The 19,378-nt window shown below is 36.5% G+C and overlaps 2 protein-coding genes across 2 annotated transcripts in view; one reads left to right on the forward strand and one right to left on the reverse strand.

Annotated features, from left to right (window-relative positions):
• Positions 1-1,156: 1,156 nt before the first annotated feature.
• Positions 1,157-9,128, forward strand: CHDH (choline dehydrogenase). The gene is made up of 7 exons (XM_008948441.1): positions 1,157-1,962; positions 2,404-2,555; positions 4,930-5,059; positions 5,729-5,863; positions 7,002-7,144; positions 7,992-8,094; positions 8,647-9,128. Exons 1-7 carry the CDS (start codon positions 1,209-1,211, stop codon positions 9,063-9,065), a joined length of 1,836 nt encoding a protein of 611 aa, XP_008946689.1. The 5' UTR covers positions 1,157-1,208; the 3' UTR covers positions 9,066-9,128.
• Positions 9,129-14,444: 5,316 nt separating this feature from the next.
• CACNA1D (calcium channel, voltage-dependent, L type, alpha 1D subunit) overlaps positions 14,445-19,378 on the reverse strand; it is a gene marked incomplete at its 5' end in the record, with an annotated part of 73,255 nt that continues 68,321 nt past the window's right edge. The window contains 3 exon segments of the mRNA XM_008948442.1: positions 14,445-15,707; positions 16,708-17,028; positions 17,828-17,949. Coding sequence (XP_008946690.1) covers positions 15,414-15,707; positions 16,708-17,028; positions 17,828-17,949 — 737 coding nt within the window.

Here is a 19,378-nt window from a genome sequence, read left to right on the forward strand (position 1 = left end):
TAACTGTAAAACGTGAATACGTGAAAAGCAACATTAACAACCTAATTAATTTCTGAAATGTTACAGTATTCAATATATTTCCAGGAGAAAGCTTGCTTACCTCTTTCAGATGAGCAGTATATTATAGTGTAACAGCCTCTAGACACGTTGCTGTCTCTAGAATCCATAGCAATGGCTTCAACAGAAGCCATGGGCCAGGGAGCAATAATATTTACAGCCCAAGGATAACTATTTTCACCAATTGTTTATACCAAGAGGAATGGTTTCAGTGGGGGAGAGCAAGATAAAAACACACTTCAGCCTGGCCAGCAGCATCCATGCCTATGATGCTAAGACAAGCTGTAAAAATCTTGCATTTAGTCCCTGTACCTGTGCAACACCGAGCTAGACCTGGGTTGCTTGCAAGGCTCATAGGCTTTTCTGAATGTAAAAAATTTGCCATTCCTACTCAGCCTAAAGGATCTGCTAGTGTTAGGTTGTAACTCTACTCAGAGCGCTCCTGCATGACCTGGTTTTAGGTAGAAACCAGATAGAAAGCCACAGATTAACAGACTTTGCCTTCACCTGTGTTAGGAGACATGCCTTAAGCCCCAGCAGTTTTTCACCTTAGGGTTTTACTGTTACAGGTGTGTTTTGTAGAGACATTGTCCTAGAGGTGGTCTGGCAGAAGGTGCAGTAGGCATTCTCATCCTTGCCATTGTTGTGAATGGGCTGTGCAGTATCCCTGTCACAAACTTAGAGAGAAGTCTGGGAAATTGTTGTTTTTCTTTAATTCTTACCTAGATAAATTCTTACCTATCTTACCAGATAAAGAGAAACTAGAAGATAAGCAAAGGTTTCCAGCCTTTACGGTTTTGGCAAATACGCAAAAAGTGTGTTTCAGGTATCCATCCTAGAAACAAGAAGCAAATCAAAATCAGGCTGCATACAGTACAAAATAGTAGGTCACTTGACTGGTGCATAGACTGCATTAAAAGAATAAGATAACAGCAAGTTTCAGAGTGTATGTTTGTTGGCATTGTTGTTAACCTTTTGGATAGTGAGAATGTGTAAAGTATACCAGCTTTACCTGAAAATGACTGACATTTTGGAGGTCAGGCACTGTATTAATGCTTACATCTTAATTCGGATTTTTGTTCATTTGTTTTTGTAGGGTAAACCACCGGATTTTTGTTGGAAATCCTGCAAGAGTGATACTATCACTAAAGATGTCATACTTAATGAAAGGAGTTAAATGCTGCAGTCCTGTGAATCAGATGCACAAAGTAACAGGAACTCTGTTTAAAGCACACATATTAAAGAACATATTGGGTATCAATGACCAACAATTAAAAATTTCACGTACATCGTCTCACCTTAGTTCTGAAAAAGCCAGCTCTTATAACTATGTCATTGTGGGAGCTGGGTCAGCAGGGTGTGTGTTAGCCAACAGGTTGACTGAAGACCCTCACAGTACTGTACTACTTTTGGAAGCAGGTCCTAAAGATACCCTTCTAGGTAGTAAAAGACTGATGTGGAAGATTCATATGCCTGCTGCATTAACTTACAACCTCTGTAATGAGAAATACAACTGGTACTACCACACAACGTCACAAAAGCATATGGATAACCGAGTCATGTACTGGCCCAGAGGAAGGGTGTGGGGTGGCTCCTCTTCTCTCAATGCTATGGTCTACATTCGTGGGCACGCAGAAGATTATAATCGATGGAGCAGAGAAGGGGCTGTAGGGTGGGACTATGAACATTGCTTGCCCTATTTTAAGAAAGCACAGACACATGAACTGGGACCAGATCTGTACAGAGGTGGAAATGGACCCCTGCATGTGTCAAGAGGGAAAACGAACCATCCTCTTCATCAAGCGTTCCTGGAGGCAACTCAGCAGGCTGGGTATCCCTTTACAGATGATATGAATGGCTATCAGCAAGAAGGATTTGGCTGGATGGACATGACTGTACATGAAGGTAAATCATAAAGGAATCCTTAAGTAGTTGTCTTTTCTGACTCACCAGTGGTACTTTTGAAAGCATTTTGGAATATGGATAGATAATATGAACTGAATGCTGTTTGGTTGTTTAGATTACTGAACAGCTGTGGCACTCTCTTTTTACACCCTGTTCATTTCACAACAGCTTGCTCTCACTGTAGTGTATATTACTGAAAATTGCATTGGCATGCAAGTCTTAATTCACAGTTAAACTTGGGAAGGAGAGTAGGTTTCCAGAATGTCATTGTGAAATTTGTTTTATTAAAATCTTTAGGTATTACATTAAATCACATTTGCTTTGAACTCTATAAACTCTGTGAAGACTTTCACTCTGTAAATATCCTGATGGCTATTGAGCAAAATCTTCAAGAGTGCCAAGCATGAATATTTCAAAGTTTAATGTAAATATACTTTGTAGGTCAAAGATGGAGCACAGCTAGTGCTTACCTTCGCCCAGCCATGTCACGTCCAAATTTGTCAGTTGCAGAGAAGACACTCGTTACAAAAATCTTGTTTCAAGGAACAAAATCCATTGGTGTTGAGTACGTGAAAAATGGCCAAAAGAAAAAGGTAAGAGATTTTTATTTTTGGGTGTGAAAGGTACAAGTCAAAGCAAAATTATTTTTTTACCAACTTTTATTAAAAGTGGCACTTTACTGTGCAAAATGTCTGCTTTTCAGGTGCTATGTTGTCTCTTTCAGTATATGATACCTTGCCAGTTATTGTACAGTAGGTGATAGTTCAGCTGTATCGATTTAGAGATTAACATCTCCATTATATTTCCATCTCAGTACTGAGGGGACAAGCCATAACTTGATGTTAAGCAAGAGTGCTATGTAGAGTTTCTGGCTGGAACCTATGGTGCAATCATCCACTGTCTCAGCGTATTGGCTGAGATATATAGTGTGCTGAAATGCTGATGTTTCTGAAAAACAATCCTGAAAATGCTGTTCTGGCATAGGAAAAGCTGTAAAAGCTAGATATTGAAATCTGGATGGCTCAAGGGACAAATAATGAGTCATTCACTTGTACTTTGCCATTATGTATTGAGTTTTGGGATAGTAATGATAAAACATAATGATGAAATGTGCCTTGGGGTTCTTGTGGAATGAGCAATTTTCAGTGTCAGTCCAACTTCCACTGAATATGTAATCATGTGGAAGGAACCTTGAATTACCATGACAAATTAACTGTTTATCCACAGAGTTAATTTTATGCAACTTTCAATCCACTGACTTCTGAAATATTCTCATTTCCCTTAACATTTTAATATTGGAGCTCATTATTGAGTATGTAACTAGGAAATTACCTAAAAGGGATTTGTATATTAATAACCTAAGATACTTACTCACAATTATAAAATAATTAAACATGTAATAATAATATCCTAAAGAGAGGAGAGTACAAATCTTGATGGTTTGAGTTCACAAAGGTTTACAAGACTCAAGAGACAATGTTCTTTTACTGAACACCTGCCAAAAGTTAAAATGCCATATAAACAAACTGTTCTTTCATTTTCTAATGCACAGAACAAATCTGTTGTTTTCTAAGTAGATCAGTAATGATAACAATTTTAACTATGTAAAACAAAAGTTGCAGAAAATTTAATTGATTTCATGAGCCATTAAATGTCTGCAAAAACAGTGTCTCTATTTGCTGTTCCTGTGCCATTATCAAGATTAATTTTGTTGAAGAAAATCTTGGAAAGATAATTACCCATGATCAAAGACTTTCTGAATACTAGACCGCTTTAATTGCAAAATTCTTTAATTGCTATGAATTTTCAGATATATTAATGCATATATGAATTGCACCAACTGAATTCTATTTGTTTGTAATATATAACATAAAAAGTACATGTTCAAAATATTTCCTTTCCTTTTTTTTCCCCCCAGTGTTAAAATTGCAGGACTTGTCTGCTTTTACATTCTGGAAAATTTTATATCTGTCAGGGTGGAAGAGCTAATATTTTTATCTAATTATTAACATAAAGATAAAACACTTGATTACACTAAAGCATTTTTGCTTTTACGGTGTATTTTAGGTAGGATCTCTTTTATGTCAGCCATCAGTAAAGTTAAAAGATCATAAAAAGCTGACTGAAGTATGATTCAAAACCTGTTCGTCAAGCCAGTGACTTCATTGTTATTTCAGCAGACTCTGGGGTCCCAGAGAGCTCCCAGGACTCCAGTAAGCCCTCTGACAGAGGTAGGGAAGGTAGACTGAACATTCCTGGAGCATCTAAGTTCAGAATCAAGCAGAAAAGTGTATTTAAAGAGGAAGAATGTTTTTAATGTATCATAGACAAAATAAACCACACAAAAATATTTCTAATTATTTTTTTCCTCCTTGCACATTAGGTCTAAGCACAATGAAAGACTGAACATGGGCTAGGAACAGCTACGGTGCTGACTTTCCAGTGAATGTAGACAGAACAAGCATCATTTGAATGCTCTCTGGAACAAGCTGGCACCAGTTCCATAGAAAATATAAATAAGTTATATTGGCATAACCTGTGAAATACAGGTCTAGGTATGGATTAAGCAGTCACCAATATTCTGTATATGAGTCTTAACACACTAATGATTGCGTGGAGCAAAACAATAATGAAAAAAATATCTCAGCACTGGCTATCTGTTGGTAATATCAAATCCTGTGGAGATAATTTATCAAAATTTATCTTCTTACTACATTTTGATCTTAATACTAGCAACAATCTCATTCACCATCATTCTATATAGCTGAGGTGTCAAAGTGAAAGGCTGGTAATTTCTTTCTGCAGAATCTTCTGGCAAGATATGAATACATTTAGAATGAGAAAAATGTGAGGGAAGGGTGTCTAATCTGGATCAGAAAAGCATATCTGAACAGAAGCTCTTGACATGTTTCTTCCATTTAGATGAGGTTTAATAATGTTAAGACTTTTGTGCTTATTTCCTTTTAGGTTTTTGCCAGTAAAGAAGTTATTTTAAGTGGAGGTGCCATAAATTCTCCACAGCTGCTTATGTTGTCTGGAATTGGCAATGCAGATGATCTAAAAAAACTAGGGATCCCTGTTGTTTGCCATCTTCCTGGTAATTTTTATTATTTCTTTTAACCTTACATCTTCTTATGGATGCAGTTCAAAGACCATTAAATTAAGTGAATCCATGAAACTCAGTTGTCTTTCTGTCAGGTTGTGTGGACTGAAACATAAGTGTTACAAATCAGCAGAAACATGCACTGATTTTAGAACTGAGCAATAAACTTCCACACTTTGTTCACTGCATTTGACAGTGAAAAATGCCCTTTTGAAAAATGCCACCGAGTACTTTTAAAGTAAAGCAGCATGCTTACCATTTAGAATTTGGAATGAGTTTTGATCCACAACAAATTGTATAAACTCCCACTGTCATAGATATTCTGCAACAGGAGGAATTTTTCCTTAAAACTAGAAAAAAACTAGTATTGTACTTAGAAGCCATATATGGCAATTTTAGAACAAGTGATGTCTGCCATTTAACTTTCTATTTTCATTCTAGTTATGCTATGTTTATGTAAAACCTTGTTCTGACATGAGCAAAAGGCTGGTATGACTCATGGTCTTGGTCTTAGTCATCACTGCCCTTGTAAGAGGTTAGTTTAGTTCCCGTTTATGCTGTTTTCTGGTTGCAAATGTTGTGTATAATTGTTCTGTGTGAAATAACTTTCTTTTTTTTTTTTCCCCTTTCTTCTCCCTCTTCCCCCTTTCTACTACCACCCAGGAGTAGGCCAAAACCTTCAAGATCATTTAGAAGTGTATGTCCAGCAAAAGTGCACCAAACCTATTACTCTGTATAATGCACAAAAGCCAGTTAACATGGTGAGGATCGGTCTAGAATGGCTTTGGAAGTTTACAGGTATGAAACAAATTATGCTGTAATTCTGCCATTGATTGATTTAGAATTATTACAGCCTTTTATCCATGAATTTCAAAGTCTAGGAGCCTTCATGTGTAATTTTTCTCGTGTTCTAGGAAGTATCTGGAGCTTGCAAATGGTCTTGAGCTATTGTTTTTTTTATCTAGATCAGAATATTTTAGTAGAGTTATTATAGTTTAGGTAACAAGGGAAGGTTTTATACAGAGTTTCTTAAAATTTTTATCTCTCTCATTTTAAGAAAAATTCTACATTTAAAAATCTTGGTGCTACTGAGAAAAGCGATTGTAAAAAATGAAGAAAAAATTCTATTTGAAATAGATAATGTGTCAATAAAAATACGTTGTTGAACTAAATGAAGTTTTCTATACAACTGCCCCAAAAGAATGTTTGTTGCTTTGATTAGAGCCCTTTAGGCTTGCATGTAAATCAGAAATTACTTTTGTTAAAATAACACACTCAGTTTACAGTAACCTAGCTGTAAATTGTACATTAAAAAGAATCTGTAAAAGTAATCCTTGAAATCAGGAAAATAGTTTAGCCAAAGCTGAGGTCTTCGTCACCTGCTGAATTAGCTGAATTAGTATTTGACAACTTACACTGGGCATATGTGGCTTTTTACCATGCAAGTCAATACTGAGCTTTAAACGGATGTGAAAATACCATAATATGAGAGGCATTGCAGGCTCCGCTTCTTCCCCTCTCAGGGTAGGTGCTGCAGATGGCTCTGCCTGTTACATGTGACCAATGGGATAACCATACTGCACGTCATGGAGCACGCAGCACAGTAATATCAGGATGCTGCAGCCAGTTTCCTCCACACCTGTTAGGATCCTGGGACCAAATCTGCCTCTTCAGTTAAATCCTAGGCCTGCCAGTTACCAGCTGTAACATTCCGCTCTCAAATCAGTGCGATTTCCAAAGCTATGCATTTATCTAGTGATTAAAAAGCATATTAAAGTGATGCATATTGCTTAAATAACAAGCTGTTAATAATATATTTGCAATTGCTCCTGTATACATAAATTTTTCATAGTATTAAAACCAAAGGTTAAGAAGTGGATTTCTTGCTTTTCTGAGGTGTTTTAATGGCATTTTCTCTCTCTTTTACACTCTCTAGGTGAGGGAGCCACTGCCCACTTAGAATCTGGTGGTTTTATCCGAAGTGAACCAGGGGTTCCCCACCCTGACATTCAGTTCCACTTTCTCCCTTCTCAGGTGATTGACCATGGTCGGGTTCCTTCCACAATGGAGGCTTACCAGGTAAGTTGTTGAAGAACATATTCCAGTATAGTTTATATCGGTAACATTTAGCAAGGAGGCCTACGCTGTATTATAAATATTGATAATTTGGCTATTTACTAAAAAATACTTTGTTCACTATAATACCAAAAAGCTAGCTTAACCTCCTATATTGGGAAAAAAAAGTAAGCTTGTTATTTGATATTGCTACCAAAATTATGTTACTTTTTGTCTGTGGGAAAGTAGGCCAAATATTGAACTGCTGTTCAAGTATTTGCACTCCTGAAGTGCCACAGTGCTACAGGTTAGGGCGCCATCGTGCTACATGCTGTACAAAACTAAAAGAAGGTCTTCCCTGTTCTACTGTAGTTTAGACAGGGCTTTAAGCAGGAAACTGTGAGGCCACTCATTTATTCATTGGCACAAATCCAAGCCCCATTTCAGACTATGATCTTGATTCAAATGTCTACATTAATGCTAGGGAACTGTCACTGGATACATGTTTCTTCCTGCTAATATCTCTTTTCTTCAGCGTCAATTTGGTCTGATTGCTGATTGTACTAGAATGCTCTGTTACTGCTAAATTGGAATGGTTGTATGGTAAATTAAAGGAGCAGCTATGATTTGATAAGACAGGTATATTCCCTTCCCCTTATGGAATATCATAACTAAAGCAAGTTTATATAAAATGGAAAAATGTTCAATGGCATTTTGTATAAGCTCCTTTTAACATTTACATTTGTTTCATTTGTAAAGACTGTTCCAACTGAAAAAAAAAAAAAAAAACAAAAAAAAAACCAAACCCTCATACTGAATTTGGAAATGCATCTGGTGGGATTGTGTCATGATTGTAGCATGGGTGTTGCAGGTCCACGTGGGACCCATGAGGAGCACGAGTGTGGGCTGGCTAAAGCTGAAAAGTACAGACCCAAGAGACCATCCTATCATTGAGCCTAACTACTTGTCAACAGGTAAGCACAACCTCCCCTTGCTCTGATGTCAACTTGTTTCCTGCCTTTCTCAGTAGCAGATTTTCATATCTCCTTGACACCAGTTCAGAAGTGCTGGTTGGTGCATTGTTAGCTATTTCTCATTTATAAAATTCAGTATCAAAAGAAGCCATTGTGCAAAGCACTGTGTGAACCAAAACCAATTCCCTGTTGGAAGCGCAGACACGGTTCTTACTGTTTGCTGCTTTGTGCTGTTCACTTCATGCTCTTCTCTGCTTGTGAAGGATCTCATTTGTGAATGGGTCTCATCTGCTTCTTTGTTCTGAGACTAATGTGCTTGGCTAGACACTTAGTATAGCAAAATAAAGAGGAATTCTTCATAGCTCACGTGTTCCCAGTGAATGCAAATATCTGTGACTGAAATATAGCCTGCTGTATCATGGCTTTCAGCAATAAGTGAGACACTTCCCTCCAGCCTTTTTTCTTTGATGCTATTTTTTTTCTGTTATGGGTTCTGTATGTATTACTAAATTAAGCTTTTACTTACAATTTTCTTATTTTCTCTCCATACAGAAAGAGACATTTGCGAGTTTCGCCAGTGTGTCAAGTTGACCAGAGAGATTTTTGCTCAGAAAGCTTTTGAAAAATTTCGTGGGCCTGAAATTCAACCAGGAAACCATGTTCAGTCTGACAAAGACATAGATGCTTTCATAAGGCAGAAGGCTGATAGTGCTTATCATCCTTCCTGCACCTGTAAAATGGGTCAGTTTTCTGATAGCACTGCTGTAGTTGATCCCCAAACAAAAGTAATTGGTGTTGAAAACTTGAGAGTAGTAGATGCTTCAGTAATGCCCAGTATTGTCAGTGGAAATTTGAATGCACCAACTATTATGATAGCAGAGAAAGCTGCAGATATAATTAAAGGCCTCCCATTGCTCCAGGAGAAAAATGTTCCTGTATATAAGCCCAAGACCTTGGAAACACAGAGATAAACAAATGCTCTCAGCCTTTCACATCTTTTGCTGCTTAGGCTTTCATCAGTATGTTGGTAGCTCATACTGAACATGCCAATAAAATAAACATCATGCAAAACAACCTATAAACTTCAAAATATAAATAATTCTTATATACTTCAAACATTCCTTTATATTAGACTACCTATTAATTTTCTTAATCATTTGGTGTAAGCTGCTTATTTTAGTTAAACGTGATCTTTTGTGGTACAATTCAGATTTTGTTTTTTCTGAAGAGAAGCTATTTCTAAATGACAAGACAGTTGTGCACATGAGCCAGAAATACTGTGCAATTGTAAGAGGAATGAAGAGATTACTCTGTACTATTTTGAAAATCATTATGATTTGCCTTCTTATTTAAAGGAAGGATTCTAACTGCTGTGAGAGTGTTACCCAGAAAAAACAGCTAGTCAGTCCTGCAAAGAATTGTTAAGTAAATGTAAGCATTTATGCAATGGCTTAATCACAGGCCAAACTAGTTAGTATCAGAATCCATAGGAGAGAGAGGAACCTGTGTGTGTTCACAATTTGTCAAATTTGGTTTGTTTGGGTTTTTTTAATGACAGTGATCCACAGTTTAGCAGTCTTAACTGTACAGTATTCAGAAGGAAGATATAAATTGTATTTATTAGAAAGTTACTTTTCTAGAAATGGCAGAATGGGAGCTGGTATTTATAAAAATATACAGGATAACTGGGATTTTTCCTTGCTTTTTTTAACAAGGAGCTTAGCAGAATTCAGTTCACAATTTAAGCTGATACAGTTATACCACTTTATCATTTAGCACAGTAAGAGGTCTGCACTTCCTATAATGCCCTTAAAAGTTACTGGTCTTTGCTCAGATATAAGGGTTTGCAGAAGATATTTCCTAGCAACTATTCTGAATGGTGCCTTACTCAGATTTTATTTTTAAAAAGTTACAGCCAAAGTAGATTTAATATTAAAGATACTTCAAAAGGTCAGATATTGATGATGTGAGAAGAGATTTTTTTTAGATTAGAAGGCAAGTAACTTATTCAGTGAACCATGCTATATTTTAGTTAGTACTTAAATCTTTTTTACTGTCTTCATATGTGTAAAGCAAGAGACATGATCTTTCATGGCTGTTTTATGTATCAATCTAACTTTCAGTTACTGATTTTAAAAAAAAACACTAATAAACGCCAAACATAAACTGAACTCATTGAATGAAATTGAATCTATTTAACAGTTTAGATATATTAATTATTCCAAAATAACTTCTGAATAAGCATCTCTCAAATTATAAAATAAGAGCTTCTGTAGCCTAAGATTGCTTGGGAGTTGTGCTAAACAGAATAAACTTTTTTTTTTTCCCCCACAAAAAAAAATTATATTTTACATTATTTGAGCAGATTGTAAAAAAACTTGCTGACTCAGATGCTGGCTAGAGGGACAACTGCAGACGTTTAAGGCAGATAGATAGAGCAAGCAGCACCAGGTAAAAGTGAGGCAGTATGTGGAAGCCCTGCTGCCGACTGAGGGAATGGACTTAATTCATTAGACTACCTGCATAAAGACAAACAAAAATACAGAAGACAGAAGATGATAGCAGTGAACTCTGCTCCCAAAGGAGGCAGGTAAACCCTTTCTATGTGTGTGATGCATTCCTTTGGAATGAGGGGAAGAGCAAGAATATTTTAAGTCATAGGTGATTGATTAGCTGTGTTAATAAGACAATACATCTGATGCAACTGTGTGTTTGAGGACAGCATGGTGTATCTTTTTATGGCATGTAAATTTTATTCAGCACCTGCTCTTTTAAGGTTTTCATTTAAAGATATTCAGCTGATAGTTAGTGTCATTTAGAATATGAAGTATTAGGATACTCAGAGTAATATGTACTGGTGAGACTTACCACAGTCCTGTACAGTTGCAAGGAGAAGCAATTTGAAAGATGGAATACTGGAGTTCCTGCAGCTGCAGATTTACAGTATGGGTTTCCACTCTAGGCATGCAAGATGGGAATTGTTATTATACAACTACAGAGGATTAACTGTCTACTGTCTTACATAACTTATTACTAAACACACAGAGAGCTCCTGTCTGCCATTTTGTCAAGCTCTAATAAGATGAGGAAACAGCAAGGTTAGACATACATGCCATACTGCATGTGTGTCTTACATTCAGGTTCACCTTGCTGCTCCATGCAATCAGATAATTGGGCATTTTTTCTGAAACATCTTTTCTTGCATTTCTAAACACACATAGACACCTTGCAGATTCCTCCCCTTCTAAGCACTGAATTGTTCTCATTGATGTAAACCACTGTTGCTTTATTAATTTAGACCTCACTGCTATAGGGTGTTGAGGGTCCCTCAAGACATTCTTTTGATGCAGTGCCAAAGAAATGGCTCAGGTACTTGAAAGTTTTTTTTTTGCTCTTGGAAAGTTTTTTCTGCCTTGTATCTGGTTGCTGATATTGAATTCCTGTTAAAATGGTTCTTAGTTCTAGCACAGTCAAGTCTGTGATGGGATACTTAGAACAGCTACAAAATATTCTAAGATGCTCTATGGAGTACTGGCAATCCATTAGCTGAAGTTAACCATCTTTTACACCATACTGAATTGCAGAACACAGGCTAGTAATGCCAGAGTTTTACTTAACACAGCGTACAATTGACTATTATTCCCAGTTCTACACAGATATAAATTTTTCTATCAATGTGCAGATGATACTACATTACGCATTCAAAGCCAGTTAACTGTAAAAGCTGATTGATGTAAGAATGTGGAAGTTACTAGAGCTGCCAGCATGGCTTGAATCAGAAATGGCACTGCAAGCGAGAACACCAGGATTTCCCTGGTAATACCTTGCTGCAGATACTTCACACAGTTGGAGGTCTCTGGCTGGAGACAATGAAATTAAGACAGAGAAGTGACCAAAAATGTTTCTTTTGTACACATATTTCTGTTCAAGTTGCTTTAGTGTGAGAAGTGCTTTTAAAAGCAGCAGAAAATAGTACTATTTATAAAACTACATTAGAGTTCCTTTCTGTAACACCTCTCATAGTTTTGTACACCAGAACTTTTGATGTTTCTGCTGTTTAAAATCCTTTCTAAGTTTCTGATTGCAATTAGTCTGCAATCAAGTAAGGCAGCTCTATAAACAATGGAAATCTGGAAAATGGGCTTGGAACATGTATTTTCTATAAAATAAACATTGAAACATATTTTGAGGGATAATAAAACCATTTATGCATTTTTTTTAAATGAAAAATATTGTAGAGAGAACACAAACATATAGTAATTACTATAATTTTTAGTCTCTGTTCTCATCCAAGCTCCAAAAAAAGGCATCTTTCAATTTACTTCACTATAAAACAATGTTTAATTCTTTACTAATGTTTTCTGTCATTATAAACATATATAAAAAAAATCTGGAAACTTATGAGATATGCTTTAATTGTTGACATAACATCTAGTTTTTCTGTATTAATTACTATGATTGGTGGTATTTTAAAGGTGCCAATTATGATGGAATTGTACATATATTGATTACTTTTTTCAATATACTACTTTAATAAAATTTAACAGGTATTCTATGTATCTGTATTTATATTTTCTTCCTGAAACCACTACCCATATAGAACATGGTTTGTAACTAAATTCCTTTTGTTATTTATTTTTGTAAGGACTGTTTTCTCATAAAAGAGTATATGTGCCCTAAAGTCTCTCATCAGACTACTGAAAGCTCAGGACTAACCATACTAGCAAGACAATACAGTGAAGTCAGCACACGATTTTTTTGTCTCTTTGGACAAATGATTAACTTCAAAACTTGTCTTTTAGCTCAATCTGCCAAATTTGGTGTACTATCAAAAATCCATACAGTTAAGTAATCTGGTCTGGGATTCTTTCCTCCTCCTTTTTCATGTACAAGTTCAGTTGCCTTGCAGGTGGTTTTCGGAAGTGGGTACCACACCACAGCTGGACCTTTGAAAAGTACTCGTCATTATTTCACAGTGATACCACATCCAGAGAGCTCCATTTTGGTCTCCTAAAGTTTGTTTCTGTAGGCTTGAAAACTGTAAAAACTGCTGGGTAATCTACCCAAGTGTTTCCTGGCAGACAGCATGAAAGATGGGTTTTGACATTCTAGGGGATTTTAAACAGATTTTCCTAATTGTTTCCCTAGATCTGTATCTAGGGAAGTAATAACACCCTAGATAGAAGGGGAGGAATAGTACCCTTTTTCACAGGAATATTCTAATTACTTTCTTTCTGGTTGACAGCAATCATTCATAAAAGACTTGCACGCTGCACTAATGTAGACTGGTGACTATATTCCACATATTCCTTCCCATTCTTCAAACAGAATTCAACCTTTGGAGCTTCTTGGTGAAAAACTATTAGTAAAAGGAGGCCCAAGTATAATAAAATTATTACACAGTTTTATTTTGAAGAACATTTTGCATTTGTTTTAATACAAAATGATGTAGATCAAGAAATAATTTACAAACCTTTAAGTTCTTATCCTGACATTTGAAATAAGAATGATTTCAGAGGAAGTCTGTATGCTATTCATAGGAAACTGTCATTATGTACAAAATGTTTATTGACATGTTTTAAATATCACATTTGTAAAAATGTGAACTGGATTGCTATCTAGCATATGAACTACAGGTAAAACCTGATAAGAGAACTTGTTAGAACAAGTCATTTTTATCCAGTGCTAACAAAATAGACAGTAGCTTTCAGTGGTTTTTGATTTTCCTCCAAGGTCATTTCAGCCTCAAAGTTGTTTCAGGGGTTTACTGCATTGTGAACAATATCTAAGCCCTCATTTGTTTGCATAAAAATAAACCTGTGGAATAGTACACATAAAACAACAGAAAGGTAGAAACAATAAAATCATATACTCCTTCCGTCAAGGTTTTTGATTCTGTGAAGAATTACTTTCTCATATTTCTTTTCTTTCCAAGCAGATTAAGTAGTTCCAAAAAAAAAAAAAAAGCATTTACATTTACTCGTGAAATACATTCTCAACAAGATGCTTCCTATCAAAGCAGGGTATGTAGGTAACATACCTTGTCAAAATTTATTGTCTCGCGAGCAGTAATACCCTGGCATGAACGTGCCAATTTTTAAATTATTTTAATATTTATTTTTAGCATGGGATGAATAAAAAAATAAAATTAGAGCTTATTTTTCAATCAAAACGGTTAAAATAAGTTTAAATCTTTTACCTTTCCAAGTATAAGACTGTAAATAGTCAACTGTGCATCCCTTATGCAGAGAGATTAATTTGACTCAGTTATTTTTAAAAAAAAAAAACAAACAAACAAAACCCAAAACTGTTCTGTTGCCAAGTTGAAACTTGACACTTTATCCCAAGAAGAGATTTACACTGAGAGGTGGCTCTATTTAAATATTTATGCTATAGATCTATATATTCCAAGTAAAAATACTTCTATCTAGAATTCTGTGGAGAGTTACAATAATTAGGGTCCATAAATATTGCTGCAGTTCAATTACGGTACAATAATTACAAAATATAGAACATCTCTTTACAAATACAAATCATTGTATATTACAATTCATTTACAATATGTTCTACTATATAATTTTTAGCAAACTATCTTATCTAATTCTACTATAACCTGGTTGCAAGTGCATTAGTAAGAATGCAATTATTCCAGTATATTTTGCCCTTAACGTGATAGTCATAAAACAGACTATCTGAATGATATTTTCCTATGTAAACTGGTGTTACATATGACAGATTGTATAACTTCTTTTTCCAACCATCTCTAACAGGTAGAGCATGACCAACTGTATTTTAGAAGAGCATTAAGAAAAGAAATGAGGAGGCAAGTTTGGAAACGTTAGAATGGATATGTGACAGGTAGCTGATATGCTGTTGAGTGCTGAGGGAATGACATTATTGGTTGTCATCACCCATCTCACCTTGCCCATGCAATTTTGCGACGGACTTACGCAGGCGTTTTAAGTGACAAAATCCTGCTCTACTATACAGGACAGCAGCACAAGGTTGAAAGACAGGCAAGATATTACACCTCAGAATCCTGCTCTAGCCCTCAAAAAAGTGATTGTCACCATCTGCTTGGTTTCAAAATAACCTTATTCCTACAGAGGAACTGAAGATTCTGTGGCAGGGAACTTGACGTACTGAAGCTCTGATCAGATTTCGGCAACATGGAGATAATAAATTGATTAGTTATGGCTTCCTCGAGGTGTGACATCACTCATACAAAACATGATTGGTTATTCACTCCAGCTAGTGCCTAGCATCTTGAAAATATGAGGCACTTTTTCTGTTGTTAGAATCATTTTCCTTGCTAAATACTATAAACTTGTAATGCATATCATTTCATCAGCTAAGTCTTCTTCATATTGTCCCGTTTCTGGTTCTTCATCACTGTAGCCAGGACCAAAATCTTGAAGTTCATAATCTTGTCTGCTTAAAATTGGGAACATATCCCCATTGGTCCCGTTGCTGATATTTCCATTGAGAAGATTACTTGCTGCACTTTCCATCTCATCAATAGTCATGTCACATGCATCAGCAATCTCGTGTTTCGTAGCTGAAACAAATTTAGGGTCCTTTGCATACCTTCCTAGGCCTTCAGATATAAGTACCTGGAAGATGGAGGGGAGAGAATGAGACATATGGTGGAATTACAGAAGAACAGACAGGTCATAATGTTTCTCAACTATGGAAAATACTAGAAACCCCATGCTGAACCACCACAGCAACCCACAGCAAAACTGTATGTGTAAAGAACAATCCAATGGCTCCAAATCACATTGTATCAGTTATGTGATAATATAACTGATAAGGCAATACATCTGGACTTATCTCTTTAGAAATTTGGAAATAGTCTTTGATAAGCAGCTATCATCAGCCTTTATATACTAAAGACAACAGTTAATACATCTCAGCTAGTGCAATTCTAACAGTTACCTGAAACAGAATTTTAGATACGTTCCTGGTACTTTAGAGTACATAGAAGAAAGATGCTGAAGTCCCATTTACAAATAAAATTTAACAGTGTATTGTTTAGCTAATAGCAATGGAAAGGAAGTGATAGTGATCAAGAACAGCAACTCTGACTCCAAAATGCTATATACTCTTCATCTTGAAATGTTTAATATAAAAGGGAATTCTTAACATTTTTTAGTATGCCTACAAATCAATCCATGCAGTTGTTATTCACCACCCTGCATTTAGTTCACTGATTCATAGAGTTTTTGAGCTTTTATTCAGATTACTGCAAAAATGGCAATAAATTTCTATAGAAACAAAGAGAACAGGCATACACATTATCTCTTCCCTCCCAGACACTGTGGAAGGAAATTTCATAGCTGATCCTCATCTAGAAAACTTATATTTCAACTCTCTTTGAAATCTCTCCAGTTCTCTGACACACTAATGTAGATTTGGAGACAGCAGAAATCATTTACTACATGACAGCTACAGAGAAGTTCCCCCATCTTTCCCTGAAAACAGGTTTGAGCTTTGAAACTGAAAATACCACATTCCCAGAGACATGAACATGAACTAAATTCCATGCTTTTTCAGGTTAACGCAAACCAGACAGACACTCTTAGCTACTTTAGATTTTTCTGCAGTACTTACCGCTTCCACCAGACTGTCTGCACTCCTCTGCTTGTCACTATGTTTATGCCTAAAGTCATTAGGTACTGTTAAATTGGCTGGTGTAAATGTTCGGTAGGAAATACCGGGGTCATCGGTGTACCAAGAGCTCCTATGCAAGGAAGGCAGGCTACCATTCATATGCTCTGTAGATTCAGCCCTATCAACCTGGATTAGAGGTGTGTAATATGGAGTACGGTCCTTGTTGGGAGGGGTTGCAGGTGGGGTAGCCCAGGAACGCGTCGAACGGCTTGGTGAATGTTTATGAGCTTTGCTGGAATCCAGACCTGCAACAGCCATGACCTGGTAAGGGGAAGAATTTCCAAAGTTAGTGATTTCAAATGCTCAGTCATATTAATTTCTTATTTCAGCAGTTAGTTCAGGCAGCAGCTATGCAAAGTTAACATTTTCTGGTATTTAATATTCATGTACAGGAGGAACAGGACTGAAATTGCCAAACTGGCAGGATAACATGTTATTTTTTCTATTATTATTCAGAATGAAAAATCTTGGTATTAGCATTAATAAAGAAAAAGAATCACTTATACAATATTATAAACAAATAATGCAAAGTGTGGAAATATTCTTTCTGTTCCACAGGGACAAGATAGGAAACTATTAGTGTTTTCCCAGCATTCTGGATGCTGCCTCCAGGCAATGGAAACTGCCATTTTCTCAGGGCCATGTCAGAGCTGTGCACTGAGCCCCAAAGGTGTGTATGATGTGCTTGCAGGTTCTCACCATCAGCAGGATGGAGCTGAGTAATCACACAGGCAAAGATTAATAGACAGTTGCTGTATTATGCAGTTCTGGTCAGAATTCCTTAGGACATCCCTGCTCTTTGTGGCCAGGTAAAAAGTCACAGGGCAAACTAAGTTTCAATGTTTCATAGAAGGCTGATGTTTGAGAAGCTCCATGTCTAGCAACTACAAGCCTACACTTTACCTAGAAGTCATGCAGAGGCAAACTACATAATACACCAGTGGCGTTTCAAACAACTATGAAAGTCAGAAGTCAACGATGTTTCAAACAACTATGAAAGCCAATACAGAAGACAGGAAGATGGAATTCATTATTAGTTAAAATAGGATTTTGTGTTTACCTGCTGTTGCATTAAGTGAAGTGGTAAAGCAGTGCGGTGGTGGAAATTAGGAGAAAGTGGTATGTCATCTTGACTGCTTTGTCGGCGGAGGCATTCAAAGTTAAAGGAAGATCTTCTGTGTGCTACAGGGAAACCATAATTCATTAGGGAAATAAAATATTTTTCCTCAAATCTGTTATTTCCAGAATTCTAGTGTGAGTCAACTATCACACGAATAAGAATATATTCCCCAGTAAGAAATAAGTTATGCTAACAGAAGCATGTGGCTGATTATAAGATAAAGGACAGATTCACTATATGTGCAAATGCAGTCCTAAGTAGAAACCATGTGAGCAGCCTAACATGACAGCATTTGAAGCAGCCATTTCACAAAGCAACCTTGTGCTACACAGCAAACTGGTTCATACACTTAACTGCACTATTTTACTACTGTGAATAGTTACAAAGAAGAGTTTCTTTTTTCTTCCCCATGGTTTTAAACTTTTCATTTACAGGAATCAGACTTCCAAAAGGAAATACCAAACCCCCAGTTACTTGAAGCAATGTGCAATATGAAAAACCATATCCAGGTCAAAGGTGACATGCTGTCAACTCCTGATGTTTATTCTGTTGCTTAAGACAATGGTAAGCTGTGGTCTCTGCTGTTCCATATGCTCTTAGTATTCATGCAAGTGCTAGAAAAGAGAAAGTAGAAATCTAAACTGGATCAAGATGTTTAGCTGATGTGGAAATGTCTCAGCTGGTCTTGGTGAAATCCAGAGGAACAATGGTAAGCAGCATGTGGGTACCATTCCTCTGTGCTAGCTTCAGTGTGAAAAAAGCCTAGATGCTGCACAGCAGCTGGAATCCAGATAGACCCTCACAGCTGTGAGCATCATAGCGGAGAACTGGAAAGAGCCTGACTGCACACAGCAGTGATACATAATTGTGCTCTTGAGAATTGCTGAAACTAATCTTGGTATCTTTTTTCCAACATGAAGAATTTTGTGAACAAAGAACAGAACCAGACGCTTATTGCTGGATAGTGACAATCAAGGACTAAAACAGCCACCTCCTGGAGGTGATTCGGTCTGCTTAATGCAAACTTTGTGCCTCTTCCTCTTGTCTCTATGATAAATCCAAACACAGGAATGTAAGCCTTAGCTCCTGACCCTAACAAATGCTAAATGTCTCAATACCAAATGAATAAAAAGCAACCCAAAAAGGCCACTCATCTAAAACAAGATGCTGCTTTGCACATGCTTCTCCCAAGGAAAAAGTCTGAAAGAACATCTTACTTATTTCTCAGTACACTTCTGGAAGTTGCTCAAGTACTGTGGTGATGAGTTTGGTACAAAAACTTCTAGAAAGCTTGACACAGAGCTCAATTTACTAACTACAGTACTCAGCCAAGGCCCTGTATGTTACCTTTACTGGACTGAATCCAGATGCTAACAGAAACTGTTTAGTCCAACACTGTAGCGGTTTTGGGTTTTTTTTTTTGGTTTTTTTTTGTTTGTTTTTTTTTTTTTTTGTTTGTTTGTTTTTTTTTTTTTTCTTTTTTTTGGTTTT

Source organism: Merops nubicus, unplaced genomic scaffold (genome assembly GCF_000691845.1).
Source record: "Merops nubicus isolate BGI_N331 unplaced genomic scaffold, ASM69184v1 scaffold31169, whole genome shotgun sequence".
In the NCBI taxonomy this organism is placed as follows: domain Eukaryota; kingdom Metazoa; phylum Chordata; class Aves; order Coraciiformes; family Meropidae; genus Merops; species Merops nubicus.

What these genes read in the sequence shown, in the direction of transcription:
- CHDH (XM_008948441.1), top strand. Translation starts at nt 1,209, where the DNA reads ATGTCATACTTAATGAAAGGAGTTAAATGCTGCAGTCCTGTGAATCAG. An exon ending in GGACATGACTGTACATGAAG is followed by an intron (nt 1,963 to 2,403) that starts GTAAATCATAAA and finishes TATACTTTGTAG; the next exon opens with GTCAAAGATGGAGCACAGCT. An exon ending in GCCTAACTACTTGTCAACAG is followed by an intron (nt 8,095 to 8,646) that starts GTAAGCACAACC and finishes CTCTCCATACAG; the next exon opens with AAAGAGACATTTGCGAGTTT.